The sequence below is a fragment of the Cetorhinus maximus genome, chromosome 6 (genome assembly GCF_964194155.1).
Source record: "Cetorhinus maximus chromosome 6, sCetMax3.hap1.1, whole genome shotgun sequence".
Taxonomy (NCBI): Eukaryota; Metazoa; Chordata; class Chondrichthyes; order Lamniformes; family Cetorhinidae; genus Cetorhinus; species Cetorhinus maximus.
This window is the reverse complement of record NC_135884.1, coordinates 100,053,177-100,074,487: the sequence shown is the minus strand read 5'-3', so window position 1 is coordinate 100,074,487 and position 21,311 is coordinate 100,053,177. Positions and strand designations below refer to the sequence as shown.

Here is a 21,311-nt window from a genome sequence, read left to right as displayed (position 1 = left end):
ATACAGTAAGAGCCCTGGTTTACCCAAGAGGGCTGAAGTCATTTGCAGAGCTCCTGCTGCCTCAAATCAACTAACTCAGCATGGGTTTTGAAACTTCCAGCTGCTAACCAGCTAAAATTGCTGAGTAATCGAACTGCAGCTGTTCTGGCTTTGAGTTCATGGCTAGGCTAAGAGGGGAAATATTTGGAAAAGCAAGGCAATTTCTTCAGGGAGGGAAATACATATGAACATACACACATACGAACATACGAATTAGGAGCAGGAGTAGGCCTCTCGGTGCCTTGAGCCTGCTCCAACATTCAATAAGTTCATGGCTGATCTGAATGTAACCTCAACCTCACATTCCTGCCTACCCTTGATAACCTTTCACCTCCTTGTTAATCAAGAACCTATCTAGCTCTGCCATAAAATTATTCAAAGACTGCTTCGACTACCTTTTGAGGAAGAGAGTTCTAAAGAGACACAACTCTGAGAGGATTTCTCCTCATCTGTCTTAAATGAGCGACCCCTTATTTTTAAACAGTGACCCCTAGTTCTATATTTTCCCACAAGAGGAAACATCCTCTCCATATCCACCCTGTCAAGACCCCTCAGGATCTTAAAGGTTTCAATTAAGTCACCTCTTACTCATCTAAATTCCAGTGGATACAAGCCTAACCTGCTCAGCCTTTCCTCATAAGACAACCAGCCGATTCCTGGTATCAGTCTAATAAATCTTCTCTGAATTGCTTCTAACGCATTTACATCTTTCTTTAAATAAGGAGACCAGTACTGTACACAATACTCCAGATGTGGTCTCATCAAGGCCCTGTACAATTGAAGCATAACCTCCCTACTTTTGTAGTCAATTCCCCTCACAATAAATGATAACTTTCTATTAGCTTTCCTAATTACCTGGCTGTACCTACATACTGACCTTTTGTGATTCATGCACTAGGACACCCAGATCCGTCTGAATCGCAGAACTCTGCAATCTCTCACCATTTAGATAATATATTTCTTTTTTATTCTTCCTGCCAAATTGAACAATTTCACATTTGCCCACATTATACTCCATTTGCCAAATCTTTTCCCACTCACTTAACCCATCTATGTCACTTTGTAGCCTCCTTACGTCCTCCTCACAATTTACTTTCCCACCCATCTTTGTGTCATCAGCAAATTTAGCAGCCATTCCTTTGGTCCCTTCATCCAAGCCATTTATAAATTGTAGAAAGTTGAAGTCCCAGCACTGTGTTCCCTGTGGCACACCACTTGCCACATTCTGCCAACCAGAAAAACACTCATTTATGCCAACTGTCCGCTTTCTGATAGCTAGCAAATCTTTTATCCATGCCAACATGTTACCCCCTACACCAGAAGCTTTTATTTTCTGCAGTAACCTTTGATGTGGCGCTTTATCAAATGCCTTCTGGAAATCCAAGTACAGCTTACTGTACAGCCAGTGTTGCCGTCTGAATGTTCGTTGGTAACACTCACTGTACAGCCAATGCGACGGTCTGAATGTTCATTGGTGTCACTCACTGTACAGTCAGATTGACAGTCTGAATGTTCACTAGTCACATTCACTGTGCAGGCAGTGTGGCATCTGCTCACTGGTGGCACCCATTGTACAGCCAGATTGATGGCCTGAATGTTCACTAGTGCAGCCAGTGCTGCCGTCTGAATGTTCACTGGTGACACTCACTGTACAGCCAGTTTTGTCGTTTGAATGTTCAATTGTGTCACTGCGTGACACCCAGGGTGGCAGTCTGAATACTCACTGTATAGTCAGATTGACGGTCTGAATGTTCACTGGTGCCACTGTCTGGCACCCAGTGCGACAGTCTGAATGTTCATTGGCCACATTCATCATATAGCCCGTTTGACAGTCTGAATATTCACTGGTGCCACTCACTATACAATCAGATTGACAGTCTGAATGTTCACTGATGACGTTCACCACATGGCCAGTGTGACAGTCTGAATGTTCACTGGTGTCACTCACTGTACAGCCAGTGTTGCCTTCTGAATGTTCACTGGTGACTGGCAGCTCTGACTGCCGCACTATAGGAAGGATGTGATTGCACTAGAGAGGGTGCAGAGGAGATTCACCAGGATGTTGCCTGGGCTGGAACCTTTCAGCTATGACGAGAGACTAGATAGGCTGGGGTTGTTTTCCTTAGAGCAGAGAGGGCTGAGGGGAGACCTGACTGCAGTGGGTGAAATTACAAGGGTATAGATAGGAAGAAACCTTGCCCCTTAGTAGAGAGGTCAGTAACCAGGGGGCATAGATTCAAGGTAAGGGGCAGGAGGTTTAGAGGGGTTTTGAGGACAAAAAATTTTCATCCAGATGGTGGGGAGTATCTGGAACTTACTGCCTGAAAGAGCGGTAGATGCGGGAACCCTCATAACATTTAGGAAGTATTTAGATGAACACTTAAAACACCACAGCATACAAGGCTATGGGCCAAGTGCTGGAAAATGTGATTGGAGTAGATTAGGGCTTGATTACCGGCGGGGACACAATGGGCCTCTTTCCATGCTGTAGACCTCTATGACATCCACTGGTTCCCCTTTATCCATGAAGAATATGTGACTCATTTGAAGAACTCCACTAAATTGATTGAACATGGTTTCACTTTTACAAAGCCATGTTGACTCTGCCTGATTGCCTTGATTTTTTCTAAGTGCCCTGCTATAACTTCTTTAATAATAGCTTCTAACATTTTCCCTATGACAGATGTTAGGCTAACTGGCCTGCAGTTTCCTGCTTTCTGTGTCCCTCCCTTTTTGAATAAAGGAGTTATATTTGCTATTTTCCAATCTAATGGAACCTGCACTGAATCTAGGGAATTTTGGAAAATTAAAATCAACTATCTCACTAGCCACCTCTTTCAAGACGTTAGGGTCAAGTCCATCAGGACCTGGGGATTTGTCAACTCTCAACCTCAACAATTTGCTCAATGCCACTTCCCTGGTGAGTGTAATTTCCCTGATGTTCCTCCCTCCCTTCCATATTCTGATTTACAGCTATTTCTGGGATGTTATTCGTGTCCTCTATAGTGAAGGCCAAAGCCAAATACCTGTTTAATTGACCTGCCATCTCCCTACTTTCCATTATCAATTCCCCAGGCGCACACAGTATAGGACCAGTGCTCACTTCGTTAACTCTTCGTATTTTGATATCTATACAGACTCTTACTATATGTCTTTATATTACTAGCTAGCTTTCTCTCATACTCTAATTTTTCCCTCCTTATTAATCTTTTTGTCACTCTTTTCTGTTCTTTATATTCTTTCCAATCTTCTGACCTGCCACCCGTCTTTGCGTAAATTATCTGCTTTTTCTTTAAGTTTGATACTGTCTTTAACATTTTTTAGTTAACCACGAGTGGGGAGCCCTCCCCTTGGAATTTTTCTTTCTCATTGGAATGTATATATTCTGTGTATTCTGAAATATCCCTTTAAATGACTGCCACTGAACTTCTATTGATATATGCCTTAACCTCATTTGCCGGTTCACTTTAACAAGCTGTGCTTTCATGCCTTCATAATAGCGCTTATTTAAGTTTAAAATTCTAGGCTTGGTTACATTCTCTTCTCCCTCAAGATGAATGCAAAATTCAATCATATTATGATCGCTGCTACCTCGGGGTGCCTTCACCAGGAGGTTATCAATTAATCCTATCTCATTGCTCGGTACCAGGTCTAGTATATAGCCTGCTCTCTATATGGCTCCAGAACATGCTGTTCTAAGAAACTATCCTGAAAACGTTCCATGAACTCCTCATCTATGCTACCTTTGCCCATCTGATTTTTCCAGTCTATATGTAAATTAAAATCCCCCATGATTATTGATGTACCTTTCTGGTATGCTCTCATTATCTCCTCTTTTATACTCTGTCCTACTGTGTAGTTACAATTAGGGGGCCTGTACACCACTCCCACAAGTGATTTCTTGCCTTTATCATTCCTTATCTCAACCTAAACCGCTTCTACGTCCTGGTTTCCTGAAATTAAGACATCCCTCTCTAATGTGCTAATGCCACCATTAATTAACAGAGCCACCCCTCCACCTTTTCCTAACTTCCAGTCGTTCCTAAATGTCACATACCCGTCAACATTCAGGTCCCAATCCTGTACCATGTCCCTGAAATGGTTATCAGATCGTACTTATTTATTTCTATCTGCGCTATCAGTTGATCTGTTTTGTTTCGAGTGCTATTTGGATACAGAGTCTTTAGTTTTGTCCTTTTATTATTTTTGTAGCGTCTAGCCTTATCTGCTGATTTGCTCTTAGATTTGTACTCTCTGTACCTTCCTTTCACAGTCTGTTTGTCATTTCCCATATTAATACCTGTCTCTCTTGCCTTGTCTCTACTCTTTAGTTTACCACATCTTTCCAAATTTGATCCCTTGCTTCTACTATTCAGTTTAAAACCCTTTCTACTTTCCTAGTTAGGTGGCTCGCGAGGATGCCAGCCCCAGCATGGTTCAGGTGTAGGCCATCCCAATGGTACAGATCCCACTTTCCCCAATACTGGTGCTAGTGTCCCACAAACTGGAACCCACTTCTCCTACATCAGCCTTTGAGCTATGCATTCATTTCTCTAATTTTATTTGTCCTATGCCAATTTGCACGTGGCCCAGGTAATAATCTAGAAATTATTACCTTTGAGGTTCTCTTCTTAATTTGGTGCCTAGCTCGTCATGCTGATTATGCAGAGCCTCCTTCCTCATCCTGCCTAAGTCGTTGATACCTACATGGGCTGCGACCACTGAATCCTCGCCCTCCCACTGAAACTTCCTCTCCAGCCCTGAGCAGATATCCCGAGCTCTGGCACTGGGCAGGCAACAAAGCCGTCTGGACTCTTGCTCTTTGCTACAGAGAACAGTGTCAATCCCCCTTGCTGTATGGTCCCTTACTACCACTACATTCCTTTTTGTTCCCCAAATTTGGATGGCTTCACAGTGCCATGGTCAGTTTGCTGATCCACTCTGCAGCTCCTACTCTCATCCAAGCAAGCTGAAAGAACCTCAAGCCTGTTGGACAATTGCAGAGGCTTGCACTGCTGCCCCCTGGGTCTCCTTACCTGCCTCACTCGCATTCACACCCTCCTGCCCCTGGCCACTGACCAAATCAGAAGACCTTACCCTAAGTGGTGTGACTGCCTCCTGGTATAAAGCATCCAGGTAACTTTCCCCTTCCATGATGTGTCGCAGAGTCTGCAGCTCAGCTTCCAGCTCAATGACTTTGAGCTGAAGTTCCTCAAGCCACAAACAACTTATTGCAGACGTATTTACCCTGGATTATAATGTTATCCAGGAACTCCCACGTGATGCAGCCGTGACACATCACCTGTCCTGCCATCAAACTGAGGTTTGGTTATTCTCACTAAGCAGATCCAACCCATTGGCCCTCTTAAGATTTTTTCAAAAAACAGGACTGTAATTGTTGTCATTTAATTATATGTTTTTAATAGTGAAATATCACTAGAGGCTAATGGTATATTGTGCTGTGTGATTTCACACATTCTGAAATTGGGGAATTTGCAGTGCAGATGAAGGGATGTGATTTACTGAATGATTGTCACAATTTCCTGGTGTGTCACGGGAAAAGGAAATGAGGAGAACTGAGCACTCAAATATTTCAGAAGTCTCTCGGCAACTAGCTCATGATAGCATCAAACATAATGCATGGTGACCTAAAGAAAGGATGCACAAGTGAAATGACTATTGATTTATTACTGTATCTTAAATTTTTTGGTACTATACTTAGTCTCTGGGTTAGAAGTAATTTTAACAACTGATTTCCTGCAGTGACATGACTTTCTATTTTTGTGACCTTGAATGGGTTGAGCAATGGTACTTGTGGAGGAATTTGCATCTAATTGATGCTCAGATCCTAATTTCTATTGATTGAATCCTCCTCATTCTTTGTCCCCATGGGGGAAGCTAGATATGAAATGTCTAATATCCTAGGTGCAGTATACAGAAGGGCAGTGGCATTCTTCTCATGCCCTGGCCAATATTTTCTGTCCTCCAAAATGAATAAAACAAAACCTGGTGACTATGTCATTGGTGCTTGTGGGATCTTGCTGAGGACACTCATCCCTGCATTTCAAATACTTCATTGGCTGTGAAGCACTTAGAACATCCTGAGGTTGAGAAAGGTGCTATATACACATTCTTCCTTCTCCTTAGTGTCTCAAATGAAAGAAAATGGGCAAAGGCCTCCAAGATTGGTGTGAGGTTATGAAGAAGGGCCAATAAAATTACCCCGGTACAAAAAATGTAATCTAACTGCCTTCTATTGCACTACATTGTGGAATATCAATATTCCATAATGTAGTGCAATGTAATGTAGAAAATTCAATATTGAAATTTCAATGTTTTGATTGCTCATTTGTGATACTTTCTTTCTTTGTAGCTTTCCAAGGAGGTAAAATAAGTCAGAGGTCATTTTCTTTCCTGGGCATCATGGCCACGTTTCTACAAAATTACATTGGCTAACCCCGGTTGATTGCGGGGATCATGACCAACGTTGAGTTGCCATTTCCCTCAATACATCCACAATGTGAGACCCATCAGTATACAAAAAGTGAAACCCAGTACATACAATAAGAGTTGACGATGCACAAAAATGGAGTTAATCCCCATATTCCAAAAGGTGATAAAGCACCATGCACACAATCAAGAGTCACATACGAAAATTGCTGATTCCCCATGTCTCTTCTAGCATCCTTCTCTGTTATCCTATCCATATTTTACCTATCTTGGCAGCTCCAACTTTTAAGCTTCCTAGACTTGGAGAACAAATAAAAGGTTGAAAACAAAAACAAAAATACCTGGAAAAACTCAGCAGGTCTGGCAGCATCTGTGGAAGGGAGCACAGTTAACATTTCGAGTCCGCATGACTCTTCAACAGAACTAAGGAAAAATAGAAAAGTGGTGAAATGTAAGCTGGTTTAAGTTGTGTGGGGGGGTGGGGGGGCGGTGTTGGGACAAGAGAGCTGGATAGAGGGCCAGTGATAGGTGGAGATAACCAAAAGATGTCACAGACAAAAGGACAAAGAGGTGTTGAAGGTGGTGATATTATCTAAATGAATGTGCCAATTAAGGGTAGAAAGCAGGACAAGCAAGGTACAGATAGCCCTAGTGGGGGTGGGGTGGGGTGAAGGAATCGAAAAAGGCTAAAAGGTAGAGATAAAACAATGGATGGAAATACATTTAAAAATAATGGAAATAGGTGGGAAAAGAAAAATATATATAAATTATTTGAAAAAACAAAAAGGAGTGGGAAAAAACAAAGGGGGTGGGGCTGGAGGAGAGAGTTCAGGTTCTAAAATTGTTGAACTCAATATTTAGTCTGGAAGGTTGTAAAGTGCCTAGTCAGAAGATGAGGTGCTGTTCCTCCAGTTTGCGTTGAGCTTCACTGGAACAATGCAGCAGGCCAAGGATGGACATGTGTGCATGAGAGCAGGGTGGAGTGTTGAAATGGCAAGCGACAGGGAGGTCTGGGTCATGCTTGCGGACAGACTGAAGGTGTTCCGCAAAGCGGTCACCCAGTCTGCGTTTGGTCTCTTCAATGTAGAGGAAACCGCATTGGGAGCAGCGAATGCAGTAGACTAAATTGAGGGAAGTGCAAGTGAAATGCTGCTTCATTTGAAAGGAGTGTTTGGGCCCTTGGACGGTGAGGAGAGGGGAAGTAAAGGGGCAGGTGTTGCACTCATGAACTCTCTCCTCCATCCCCACCCCCTTTCCGATCCCCCTTTTTTCCAATAATTTATATAGATTTTTCTTTTCCCACCTATTTCCATTATTTTTAAATGTATTTCCATTCATTGTTTTATCTTTGCCTTTTAGCACATTTCGATCCCTTCCCCTAATCCCACCCCCTCTAGGGCTATCTGTACCTTTATTATCACATTCCTTAGATAATATCACCAGTTTCAACTCAACTCCTCTTTGTCCTTTTGTCTATGACATCTTTTGGTTATCTCTACCTATCACTGGCCCTCTATCCAGCTCCAATTGTCCCATCCCCCTTAAACCAGCTTATATTTCACCTCTTTTCTATTTCTCCTTAGTTCTGTTGAAGAGTCATATGGACTCGAAATGTTAACTGTGTTCTTCTCCGCAGATGCTGTCAGACCTGCTGAGTTTTTCCAGGTATTTTTGTTTTTGTTTCACAAAATAGAGTAACTGATCACTTATCTCATTACTATTTGGATTTTGCTGTCTGTAAATTGGCTGTGTTTGGCAACATGACAACAATGATGACACTTCAAAAACGGATTACTGGCTATAGTGCTACTTGAGAACACCCCGAGAGCATATGAAATTTTCTAAATACAAATTAATTTGTTTTTCAGGCAGAAACAGGCAGTGAGGACAGTGCAGCACTGTAGATATCAGACCCTGCTTCAATGTATTGCACTCCTGACTACATGCATATACACAATTGTATTCATCTTCAATGTAATCATTGGCAATAGAACAGTAACACAATTTCTTGAATTGTAAATACACAGAATAATTCAATTTCTATGACCACAGTGCTTGCTTTGCAAAATTAATGTGCTAAATATAATCAGATAAATAGTACACTAAGTTTAACATTCTCAAATAGAAGAAAAAAGGAAGGCATGCATTTATATTGCACATTTCAAGACCAGCAGACATCTCAAAACACTTTACAGCCAATTAAGCCATTGTTGTAGTCATCATTGTAGATTAGCTTCCTTCTCTATTGTAACCATTCAACCCATCCTGTCTGTGCTGGCTCTCTGCAAGAGCAACTCACCTCGTGCCACTCTCCTGCCTTTTCTCCATAGTCCTTCAATTTTTTTTTCTTCAGATAATTATCCAATTCTCCTTTGAAGACCTCAATTGAATTTTCCTCCACCACAATCTCAAGCACTGCATTCTAGATCTTAACTACTCGCTGTGTTTACACAAAAAAAAAATTCCTCGTGTCGTCATTGCTTTTGGCAGTTGCTGTAAACCAGTGTCTTCTGGTTCTGGATTCTTCCTTCAATGGGAACAGTTTCTCCCTATCTACTCTGTATAGACCCTTCATGATTTTGAGCACCTCAATAAGATCACCTCTAAATTTTCTCTTCAAGGAAAACAGCCCAAGCTTCTCCAATCTATCCATGCAACTGAAGTTCCTTGTTCCATGACACATTATCATGAATCTTTTCTGCACTCTCTCCAATGCCTTCATATTTTACTGAAAGTGCAACGCCTAGAACTGGACTTAGTACTCCAGCTGAGGCCAAACTAGTGTCTTATACAAGGTCAACACAACCTTCTTGCTCTTGTACTCTGCCCCTATTAATGAAGCCTGGGATACTGTATGCTTTATTAACAACTCTCAGCCTGTCCTGCTACCTTCAGTGACTTATGCACAAGTCTCTTTGGTCCTGCACCCTCTTTAGTGTTGTACCCTTTATTTTATATTGTCTCTCATTCTTCCTACCAAAATGAATCATTTCACATTTCTCCACGTTGAACTTCATCTGCTACTTGTCCATCTATTCCCCCATTTGTCCATGTCCTTTTGAAGTTTTACACTATCCTCCTCACAGTTCATAATGCTTCCAAGTTTTGTATCATTCACAAATTTTGAAATTGTGCCCTGTACACCAAGGCCTAGGTCATTAATATATATCAGGAAGAGCAAGGATCTCAACACTGGCCCTTAGAAAAACATCCATTAACCACTACTTTGTTTCTGGTCACTCAGCCAATTTCATATCCATGTTGCTGCTGTTCCTTTAATTTCATGACCTCTAACTTTGCTCACAAGTCTGTTGCATGTTGATACCACTGTATCAAATGCCTTTTGGAAGCCCATCAACAGCGTTGCTTTCTTTAACCCACTTTGTTATATCTTCAAAAAAAAGTTAATGAAGCATGATTTTTCCTTAAGCCATGCTGGCTTTCCTTAATTAACACGCATTTGTCCATGTAATTATTAATTTTACCCTGAATTATTGTTTCAAGAAGTTTCTCCACCACTGAAGTTAAACTGACTGCCTTGTTTATCTGACTGGGTTTATCTTTACACCCTTTTGAACAATGGTGTAACATTTGCAATTCTCCAGTCCTCTGGCACCACCCCTGAGTCTAAGGGAGACTGGAGAATTTTGGCCAGTGCTGCCACAATTTCCACCCTCACTTCCCTCAGTCTCCTTGGATACATTGTATCTGGCTCTGGTGCCTTATCGACTTTTAAGTACAAACGACCTATTCAGTACCATCTCCTTACCAATTTTAAACCCTTCTAGTCTATTAATTACCTCCTTTTTCACTGTAACCTGGATAGCTTCTTCCTCTTTGGTAAAGACAGATGCAAAATCTCATTTAGTACCTCGGACATGCCCTTGCCTCCCTTTTTAAATCCCCCTTTTTAAGTCCATATTGTCCCCAGTCTTCCTCTTGCCACCTTTTTACTATTTATTATGCCTATAGAAGACTTTTGGATTCCCTTTTATGTTAGCTGCTAGTCTGTTACTCTCTCTTTGATTCTATTATTTGTTTTATACTGTAGGAAAAGTGGCAGCCAATTTTGCATACAGCAAACTCCCACAAGCAGCAGTTTGATAATGACCAAATAACCTGTGATGTTGATTGAGTGATAAATATTGGCCAGGACAACAGGAATAACCACCCCCCTGCTGTTTTTTTTTGAAATGGTACCATGGGATCTTTTACATAGACTGAGCAGGCAGATGGGGATTCCCTCAGCACTTGAGTGTCAGCCTTGATTTTTGACTGAAGCCTCTGGAGTGGAACTTGAATCCAGAACCATGTGACTCTAAAGCAAGAGTGCTACCCACTGGGCCAAAGCTGACATTCTGATAATGTAAATAACTTGTTCCTGTGGACCATGCCTGAAAGAAGGTGAATTGCTTTCAGATCACTTTACTGTGTCTGCTGGTCAATTAACTGAGAAATCTCTCACAAGGACACCTGGTGGCTAAAATCATAGGGGAAGACTTAGTTTAGAAATGAGAAATTTTGCCAAGTGTAATTTTGTATGACATTTCATGGCCAGATATGATTAGTGATTAAACAATTGTTAATTTTGATGGAATTCATAGTGTACGATTTAATACAAGTCTTTCTTTCAGACCTTTCTCACTGGTCTTGTTACACTTGGATGCCATTCAATATCTAAAATGACTGAAACATGCTGTTTTAAAACAGATCATGGGATACATACCAAATTTACTTTGAGAATGTAAAAAATTATTTGAGTCAAATTTTTTAAAGTTGGTTTTGATGGTATTGTCGAGAAGATTGCTGTAGCATTTCAAAGGTCGAAGTGTGAACAATGCTGAAAGGAAACAGGCTTTGACTTGAGAACAAAATTTACTGAAATTTTCCTAAAGTCAATTGATCCACTATGTTTTCACATCTAATGGTAAAGCACTACATTGTAATAGCTAAATTCAATTAAGGTTTGATTAGTATCCTTTCATAGTGAGATCTTGATTGTTACATCAGAAGCTGACTGAACATTATTGACTGAAGTTAAACTATGTTTGTGCACAGTGATGGCAAGAGTATTTTGAGGCATCCTCAGTAGTAAGCTAAAAAAATTTAAATGAGCTGAGTTTCCTGAGTTTGACTAGAAACTAACTGCAAAATAGATCGCAGCCCTGCAAGTCACCATGTCTTTTAGTTGAAGTGAGGGAATTTACAGCCTTATCAAAGAACTCACTGATGCTGATTTAATGCTTTATCATGTTACATCAATTTTTGATGAGAAAACCACTGCTGCTTATGAGATAAATATTAAAGAATTAACACTTCGATTTTCACTGCTCATAGAGTGATTACGGCACAGAATGAGACCTATCGGCGCTCTCTAGAGCAATTCGGTCAGTTTCATTCTCAGATTCTACTCCTGTAGTTCTACAAATTTAATTCCATCAAGTGCCCATCCCGCTTCCTTTTGAATTCATTCATTGCCTCCACTTCCACCACCTCATGGGTGGTGAGTTCCAGGTTATTACCACTTGCTGCACACTCCACCACCCGAATGTCTTGGCCAAAACCTTAAATCTATGTCGACTACTCCTGTCATCTAATTGGAACGGTTTTTCCTTGCCTACCTGCAAAGCCTGAGTCTCCGTGGGGTTCAGCAGGCGACGGGGTGGGGGGTGGTGGTGGTGAGCAGTGGAGCCCGAGTCTCTATGGGATTTGGCAAATGGGGAGGGGGAAGGAGCAGAGGAGCCCAAGCCCGATGCAGAAGTCTTTTTTTCTTTGGACGTCTTGGAAACAGTAGTTGCAGAGGATGTAAATGACGACGTCAAAACTGGAAATTTCTAAAGTTAGTGAGGTAGATTCTGCACTGTGTGTTACTTATTGATTTGTCAAGTCAAAAGAGTGAGATGTTTAAACTTGTGCACTGGAAGGGATAGTGTAAAGATTGATGATTTCTGGTCTCCTGCAAAAAAAAACGACAGAATTATTCTTCATTAAAAAGGCTCACAAGCCACAAACATTTTTTTCTTAATTCAGTGAGATGTTATAATGTAGTTAGCTTTAAAATGCAATAGTTGCAATAATTGTCCATTGCAAAAAAACACTCAAGATGGAAGAATTTATATTAATGCAACATTATATTGAGAATCAAGCATGCAGTTTTTGTGAAAAGTGTTATTCTTTAACCAATGTACTTTTAGGAAATAGACTCAGAACAACCTTGTTTGGATTAATTAATATTCTAAAATTAATTTGACAACTTGCCCCTGCTGCTAATTCAGACTGATACTTTTTTGTTTTTAAATGAGTCCCTCATTGAATCAAGTCCGAACGGGAGTTCTTGCAAAAGAGGGTAAAACGGACATGTTAAGGGACGTGCTTTGACACAGTACAACTAGCTACACGGGATGATGTAGCGGAGTCTGAATGCACCATTTTTCAGTCGGTGACTGGCCACAAAGGGGCCTGTGGGGCTCCAGAGCAACATGGTGTTGCTGTGAGGCTGTTGGGTAGGCCAGGCTCTGAGTGAGTTAATTGGGTGGGGTGGGGGGGGTGGGGTGGGGGAGAGGAGTTGGGGATAGGTGTTGCTGAGTGAGTGAAGGGTGGGTTATTGGGAAGAGGGGCTGCTGAGTGAGTGGGGTTAGGTGAGCTGGGAGGTAGGGTGTGTGGTGGAGGGGAAGGGCTGATTCCAATGTGTACGTTGGGTTTGGAGGTGAGAAGGGCTTCACTGAATCTTCTGTTACCAGGGAATATGAAGAGCTTGGCTGAACTCCTGTATAAGTGTAAATAATATTTTTACAAGTACTTTAGAAACAGATTTTCATATTTATATGATGTATTATTACATGCTGATCTATAATATGCAAACTTTAATTATTCACTGAATGTTACTATGCTGTTTGCTATTTCTTTTTACTGGTGTCTGGGTTTGTGATAATTTTCAAGAGTTTTTTTATATACTTGTTCATGGGATGTGGGAATCACTGGCAAGGCCAGCATTTGTTGTCCATCCCAAGTTGTCCTTAGGAAGGTGGTGGTGAGTTAAAATGCCATCACATTAGAAAATAGTTTCTGAAGCACTGCTGTAATGCTTTGCTTTGCATGTACATAATCCAACAAGGTCATGTTCTGTTAGTATGGACTTCATTCTGTATTTTATGCACTAACTGCTTTGAATGCTGAAATGCTGAGGTTGCTCTGGTGATTTGATACAAATGCATTGGTCCACAGTCTTGACGGTAATAGAAGGTAAACAATGAGCAAACTAATGTTTCTGCGCACTTGACATTTAATAATTCCACCAATTTGAAGTGGCCTAGAAGTTTCTGCAATCACTAGAGATCATAAGGTCTATAACTGCATTTTTCCTTGGCATAAAAAGTTTTCAGACCTTTTAGTCTTCAGCCATTAATTTTCAGACCTCCTTGTCTTCAGCTATTCTCATCCCTGTTATCTAAACCTGACATAATCTTGTACACCTTTATCAGATCTCCCCTCACCCTCCTTTGCTTCAAGGAGAACAACCCCAGCTTCTCTAACCTGACCTTGTAACTAAAACCCCCGATCCCTAGAACCAATCTCGTAAATCGCCTTTGCACCCTCTCGAGGGCACTCATATCCTTCCAAAAATGTGGTGACCAGAACTGGACACGTTACTCTAGTTGAGGCCTAATCAGAGCTTTCTAAAGGTTCAGGATAACTTGTTTGCTTTTATACTCACTGCCCCTATTTATGAAGCCCAAGATCCTGTATGTTTTACTAACCGCTCTCTCAACATGTCCTGCCACCTTCAAAAATCTATGCCTTGTATCCCGAGTCCCACTGACCATACACTCTCTTTAGAATCATGTCATTAAGTATATATTGTCTCTCCCTATCCCTTCTGCCAATTTGCAACACTTCACACTCCTCTATATTAAATTGCATTGGCCACTTGTCTGCCCATTCAACTAGCCTATATTCTGTTGCAGTCAAATAGTAAAATCCTCACTGTTTGCTACACCACCAAGTTTGGTATCATCAGCAAATTTTGAAATTTTACTCTGTATTCCAGTATCTATACATGTATCAAATATATATGTGTAAAAAAACTACCATCCTTCAGTCTGGAAAAACAACTATTTACCACAACTTGCTGTTTTCTTTCCTTAAACCAATTTTTTTATCCAAGCTGATACAGATTGTCCCATTCCATGTGCCTGAGCTTTGTTAACCAGCCTTTTATGTGATACTTAGTCGCGTGCTTTCTTAAAATCCATATAGACAACATCCAGTGCGTTTCCTTCAACCTTCTCTGTCACTTCATCAAAAAATTCAACTAGCTTAGCCAAACACAAGCTGCCATTTATAAATCCATACTAGCAATTCTTGATTAGCTCAATCCTCTCAAGTGCCTGTTGATTTTTTTCCCCTCATTATTGTTTCTAGAACATTACCCACCACAGACGTTACACTGATTGGTCTGTAAGAATGTCTTTACACCCTTTCTTTACCAAGGATGTCACATTTGCCACTTTCCAATCCTCTGTCACCTGCCCCGTATCTAGGGAGGATTGGAAAATTATGGCGAGCCCTTCTGCTATATCTACCCCCACTTCCTTTAGCAACCTGGGATGCAAGACATCTGAACCGGGCGACTTATCCACACTAAGCAAAGCCAGCCTTTCTAGTATGCCCTGCCGATTAATTTTCACTGCATCCACTACATCTGTGATCTCTGTTCTTGCTGATATTTTGTCAGCATCTTCTTTCATAAACGCAGATACAAAGTACTCATTAGGCATTCTCACCTTGCCCTACACCTCTAAGCATATCAGCAATTTAAGTAGTTTAGGTGGCCAAAAGATCTGCCGGCCACAATTCCAGTGGAGTCAGCAGGATGGTTCTTAATTTATGTAGTCTGGTGGGCTCTTACAGCACATTGATCACATCTCTGACACCTGTCTGCCTGTAATGGAGGGTGAGGATTGTCCAGACAAGATGGCTTTTCAGGAGTCCAGGCTGCTTCTCTATCTCTGACACTCTCCCATGTAACTCCTTTGTGCCAATAGCCTTGGCAAGTCTTAATATGGGGATGGATGTCTTTGCCCTTGAAGTGAATAACCGAAGCTCTACTGCCTTACAAGTGCAACTGGAAAAGCCCAGAATCAGCCTGAAGGCTTCTAAATGGGTCCCTAATGTTTACTGATAGGTTCAACCAGGAACTTCAGAGGACCAATGTATTGAATTTATTTATATGACTGAACTGGGTATTCGGAGCTTTACACTAACTATTTTAGCTGTTCACCCTGTAAGTGCAAGTACAAACAAATAAAGGAAACATTTGCTTCTTCAGAACCTAAATCTATTTTCTTTCCTTTCAGGCTGATGAAGACCCTGTAATGGGATTTCACCAGATATTTCTACTGAAAAACATCAACGACGCTTGGGTCTGCACCAATGATGTCTTCAGACTAGCACTGCATAATTTTGGCTGAGACTTCTGCCTCCAGCACATCCCTAAATCCACTCTTCTAATTTGCTATTAATCACAATAACTAGATTCCAAATATCATACACAATCGTGTACGCAACAGTAAAATCTGCAATCTGCGTAGTATCTAATCACAGTTTGCTTGAATTTAGCTATTTGTGCATGATGTTTGGAAAAATGTTACTTTAGCTGACATGGGCAAGACAGTACCCCAGTGTGTGTTGTACCAGCATGCCTTAGAAGATAAGTCATACCACACTTTTTTCCTCTGTGTACTGGTAAGTTGCTACAGCAATCCAAAGAATCGAAATAAATAACAGCAACTACCTGTCCAATTTTTTGATTTGTTCATAACGTTTTGTTGACTCGTGATACAATAAACCATGTACTTTTCTTAAGATGGAAATTGTTTCATTTAGTTTCCTAGCTGGTTTTAGGGTGTTTCTTTTATTAAAAAATGTATTTGACCATATAATCCAATTGAAGGAAAAATTGCTGTTGGGTATTGTTTGTGCTGGTGTGAAGGTTTAGTCACTTGTCTTATCAAAGGACAGTCATAACATAAGTGAACTCAAACATAGTTATTTGTGTTCTACCTTGTATATCATGAGCTAACTTGTTTCAGTTCTACTGAAGACTAATTTTGTCTCCATGATGAATTGAGGCTATAAAAGAATAAGATAGTGACATAAGTCTTTTATAGCTGTAATGTACAATATTCAACATGATGTGTAAACGTTGAATTGGTTTAAAACTACAAATTTATCTGTATTTGAACTTGAAAATCATATTACTTAACCTTTTCAAATTTTGAAGGTTTCAGTAAAACAAGCCAGTACTTGGAACATTAGGTTGTACTTATTGTAGATACTCATGCATTATATTTTAATTCTCCCTTTTTCTCTATTCTCCTAACCATGTGATTTCCGTCAGCTTGAAGGGGGAAACTGTGTTAACTAGCCTTTTCAATGGCTGGTGCTGCCAGTGCTGCACTGTGGCCAGTTGCCAGTCGAGCTAGAAGTGGATCAAGATTGTCAGCTTTTGGCCTCTGGAAATTCTCCATAGTTGTGAATTCCAGTGTCATGTTCCTCTAACATTTAAGCTTATGACCACAAAGTTGGAAAACTTCTGATGTATCAGTTAGAATACTGCATCATCTATTTCTTTTATGAAATTTTTGATTGACATAGATCCAAGTAACCTGCAAAAAAGAAAATGGAATCCATTCATTCATATTAAACTATATCACTTGGTACCAGAGCTGTAGATTACTGTATAATGCAAAAAATACTAGTAATGCAATAAGCATTTGTGAACAAAATAAAAATTAGCATTTATCTTAAAGAATTATGTGAATGTTACTGGTACAGTTGTCTTTAAGAGTGCTGGATTTTTTTCTCCTAATATATTTAGTATGCATAGGTTTGGTGTTGCAGATTTTGGGTTTTTCTTTTCTTGAATATGATGCATGTTGGAAGTACACTTCCATGATTACCGGGGCACTCTGGCATCTCACCCAAGTAGTCATGCATTGTGTCAGCAGCCCAACCCATTACTGCCCCCATCTAAATTCCAGAAATGTTTAATTTCCAAAAAACTAGTAATTGAATAGCTATAAGAAGTAGGACTTTCCATTCTTAGTCATGCCATGGTTTGAGCCTGCAACCTTTTAGGTCTGTATGTTTCACAATGAAAGCTTTTCTTTTAAATACAATATTTATAAAATAACTTCTGACACTGGATTCATTTACATTATGGATTTTCTGGAAATTGCATTTCTGTGAGGCCACGTGCACAGATATAGAATCTCAATAATTTGTGAAAACTCCTCTTGATTTTAACAGGACAATGTGATTTCTCTGAGAATGTATTCTTTTTGAATGCAGACTTGTTTTGGAGCCAGTATCTTTTCTCCTGAACTTAAAGGATTAATCTCCAATAAATTCAAAGTGGTGCAAAACCCAGTTAGATGACACCATTCCTTTTAGTATGGTTATCCAAAACTGAAAACATAAAGCAGCAGTTTTACTAGATAACTGCCAGGACAATGATTAGAGTGTTAAGTCTGAGTCTTGACACAGTGACATAGTTACTTGTAAAAATTATTATAAAATTTACAGATTGCTCCCACAGCTTGAATATTCTTGTGCAACTTGGTAATGCTGGCAGTTGTACTGTGAAGTATTAAGCCTCATGTTTGTCATGGTAAGAAGTGAGCATTTGTTTGATTTTGAACTTGCAGGCAACTGTACAATACAGGTTAGAAAATTTAGTTTCATTAACCAAATATGTTATACAGAGCAACGTTCTGAGTTAGAATTTTTAAATTGGAATCTGGTATATTACATAATGAAGTACATAGAGGACTGGCCCGAACATAATTCTAAATTTAGATATCCAGAGGTATCTAATATTTTGTGGACAATAATTTAATGTCTTTAGTGTCCCATAAGAAGTTGTTTGGTTTTCGTAATTGCATGTAAAGTTTCTAAAATATGAATAAAGTCAGTTAATTCTAATTTGATAGCTTCTAGTTCATTAATGTTTTATTCCAATTAAAGATGATGGCTATCACAGTTTAAAATTCATCTCTGTGCCTTGCCCTAGGTTGAATCAATTTGGGTATATGTCGCAATAATGAATGTGCAGGCTGAAATTACCATGTTGAGCACTGAGGACAGTTTGTGGTAAAGCAAAGCAAATATTGTGTCTAATTCAACTCAGAACTTTGTGTCACAGTATTGTGAAAGCTGTCTGCCTTTCTTTCTTAAAGGCACATGTGCAATGGTGTAATTGAGTCACCATTTATCAAGGAGCAGTTTATTTTGCAATCTATTTGTGATTCAATAGTGTCTATTTACATTTTGTTACTATACATTTCGTAAATGGTTAAAACATGGTACATTACATATGTTCCATAGAAGCATCACTTTTATCTTTAAATATTCACATTCGTCACACAGTTCATTCTATGGATAGAATAATTTCTGATGTAAATATAAAAGAACACTATAGCACACTACTGAAAATAGTAACTCAGCCTTCAAGTAAATCCAGGAATCATCTGATTCCTTCTTATAAACATATTCTGATGCAACCATGTTTTTCTCTAATTTGTCGGATCCTTTTCCCAATGAAGGACTGGAATGGGAAAGGTTGTATTTGCTTATTTTACATTCTGTTGGCTGTTTCGCACCCATTCTGTTTCAGCTAGGAGTGCATGCTGGTCATTGATTTTACAGTGGTCAAAACTGAAATGACTCCATGATTGGCTGGTGGTACAAATAAACTTCCCAATGCCGAAGCAACAATATCAATTTCTTGTTGTATAGTGACACCTTGTGTGTGACAAATTGACTGAGAATTTCCCCACACTTAAGGTTGACAGATTTGAGTGGCCCACTTAAGAACTTTGAGTGTGGTTGCTACTGCAATGATGGATCATCTTATTTTTTTTGAAGCTTCTTGGGAGATTGCTGGTGGCTTTAACTATTGGTGCTTCTATATCAGTATTCACAACATGGCCTATGAAGTTGACATACCAGCCACAAACTCCTTCATACTTTATATGAATCGATTTTATTCAGAGCTGAGAACTCCATTAAATTCCTGTTTGAATTAAAACACCTTTGAAAGTTATTATTTCCAATCTGGCTATGGAATGCATTCAGTCAGTTTGGAGAAAAGATTTACCTAGGTGTTTTTGTCTTATTCTTTAGTGTAAGCTTAGTATCCATTCTGATCTTTTTCATTGTTGTTCTTAAGCAAATTTAAGAGTACATAAAGGAGTGTAACCTTTTTATGATATAACTAAATAACTCCTGATTACTTCAACCAATTTTTGGAAACATTACTGCAATGATGCATAAAAAGCTGACAATTTAAGTGCAAGTATTTAATGATAATTGCCAATCAAAATGGCAATTTATAAGGATACATTTATGGAATTATAACTACATTTAAGTTTAATGAACTGAAAAACATATACATTAAAAGTGTACATTTTGCAATGTTTTGGAGTTGCTGAAAAATAAATTAATGAAAGATATGAGAATAATAGTTTGAACAAGTACATCAAAAGCAAACGTATGTGTAAAAGAATGGATAGTTGGGTGAATTAGTTGAATATTGCCTTTCATATGGATGTAACTCAAGCTGCCTTCAGAATTCTTGGCAACTGTAAAGCACCGTGTGCAGCTTACACCTAATGTACTGTGAATTTGTGTCAAAGGACTTTTGTTCAGAAATTATTTAAATATGATACTTTGTGCCATACTAAGGATATGTTGTTTTGCCTTAGATATTTTGCTGTTTGAAAAAATAATCTTGATCTAAAAATATTTTCTTAGATATCCATTTAGCCTTTTTTGCCTTTGCTATATGGTTTAGGTTGACAGGAACACAGTTTTCAGGTGCTCTCACAGTCCCAGACATAACTAAGAATCTTGGGCCATCTGATGTTCCTGAAGCTCTGATGCTTTTTTAGGCTTATGTATACAGAATCTAACTTCTGATGACCTTTTTAGGAAAGTGAAAGCTCTGCTTTCAGTAATAACTGGTACACATTGATTTTATTGCAGTGTAAAATCATTGTTTTGTTGGTTTCTAAAATAAACTTTATCAAACAGCTTTCTCATTGTACTTAACGTTATTGCTTCAGCCGAAAATGGATTAAGGCATTATAGCAGGTGGTTTAAGGTTAGAGCATTGATATGTTGGATATCGACGACATTTGAAGATTTCTCATTCATTAGTTTATACTTCATGGGGTGTTTTTAATTCTTTCATAATGCATACTTTCAGTTTTGTAAAATTTGTCATTTGTCCCAATCAAGTAAGTAGATAGGTAAAGGTGGTGATGAAAGTTTCCCATGACTTCATTTTAATTATAATATATATGTTTGGTTTGAGTAAGAGGCTTGAATTTGTGGTACATTTTAGATTAAGTCAAGCTTACAAGAATTCACAAGGATTTCAAAGTAATTGCAAACATTTCAAGATGAAATCTAAAACATAACGTGATCTGTATTTCCTTTAAATATACGTGTTCAGTTGTTTGTTTGTGATATACAATGCTTGGATAATGGAAGTTTTGTTTAGACTTCCCAGTGACCCAGGTTGTTCCCTATGGTTGAATAGCCTACTGAAACTTCTTGTTTAAACAAACACATGAATAATAATTACCCATGATGCCAGATAACAAAAACCCAGTGAGCATCAACAGAAAAGGAGAAAATTTTGCAGGGGGAAGAAATTTAAATTACTTTTTCAAACATGCAAAATCAGAATGGTGGTATATTTTACATGTACAATGTAGGATAGGATGCAAATTGGAATATGAATGAAACCAAATAGT

At 39.3% G+C, this 21,311-nt stretch overlaps 1 protein-coding gene across 3 annotated transcripts in view; it reads left to right on the top strand.

The window, feature by feature from the left end:
* nutf2 (nuclear transport factor 2) overlaps positions 1-20,584 on the top strand; it is a 53,403-nt gene extending 32,819 nt beyond the window's left edge. For all 3 annotated transcript variants that reach the window (XR_013576901.1, XM_078544177.1, XM_078544178.1), the window contains one exon: positions 15,846-20,584. Coding sequence is in view for 2 of the 3 variants with exons in the window: in XM_078544177.1 (XP_078400303.1) it covers positions 15,846-15,959 (114 nt within the window). In the remaining variant the exon portion in view is untranslated. The remainder of the gene's footprint in view (positions 1-15,845) is intronic.
* The last annotated feature ends 727 nt before the right edge of the window (positions 20,585-21,311 follow it).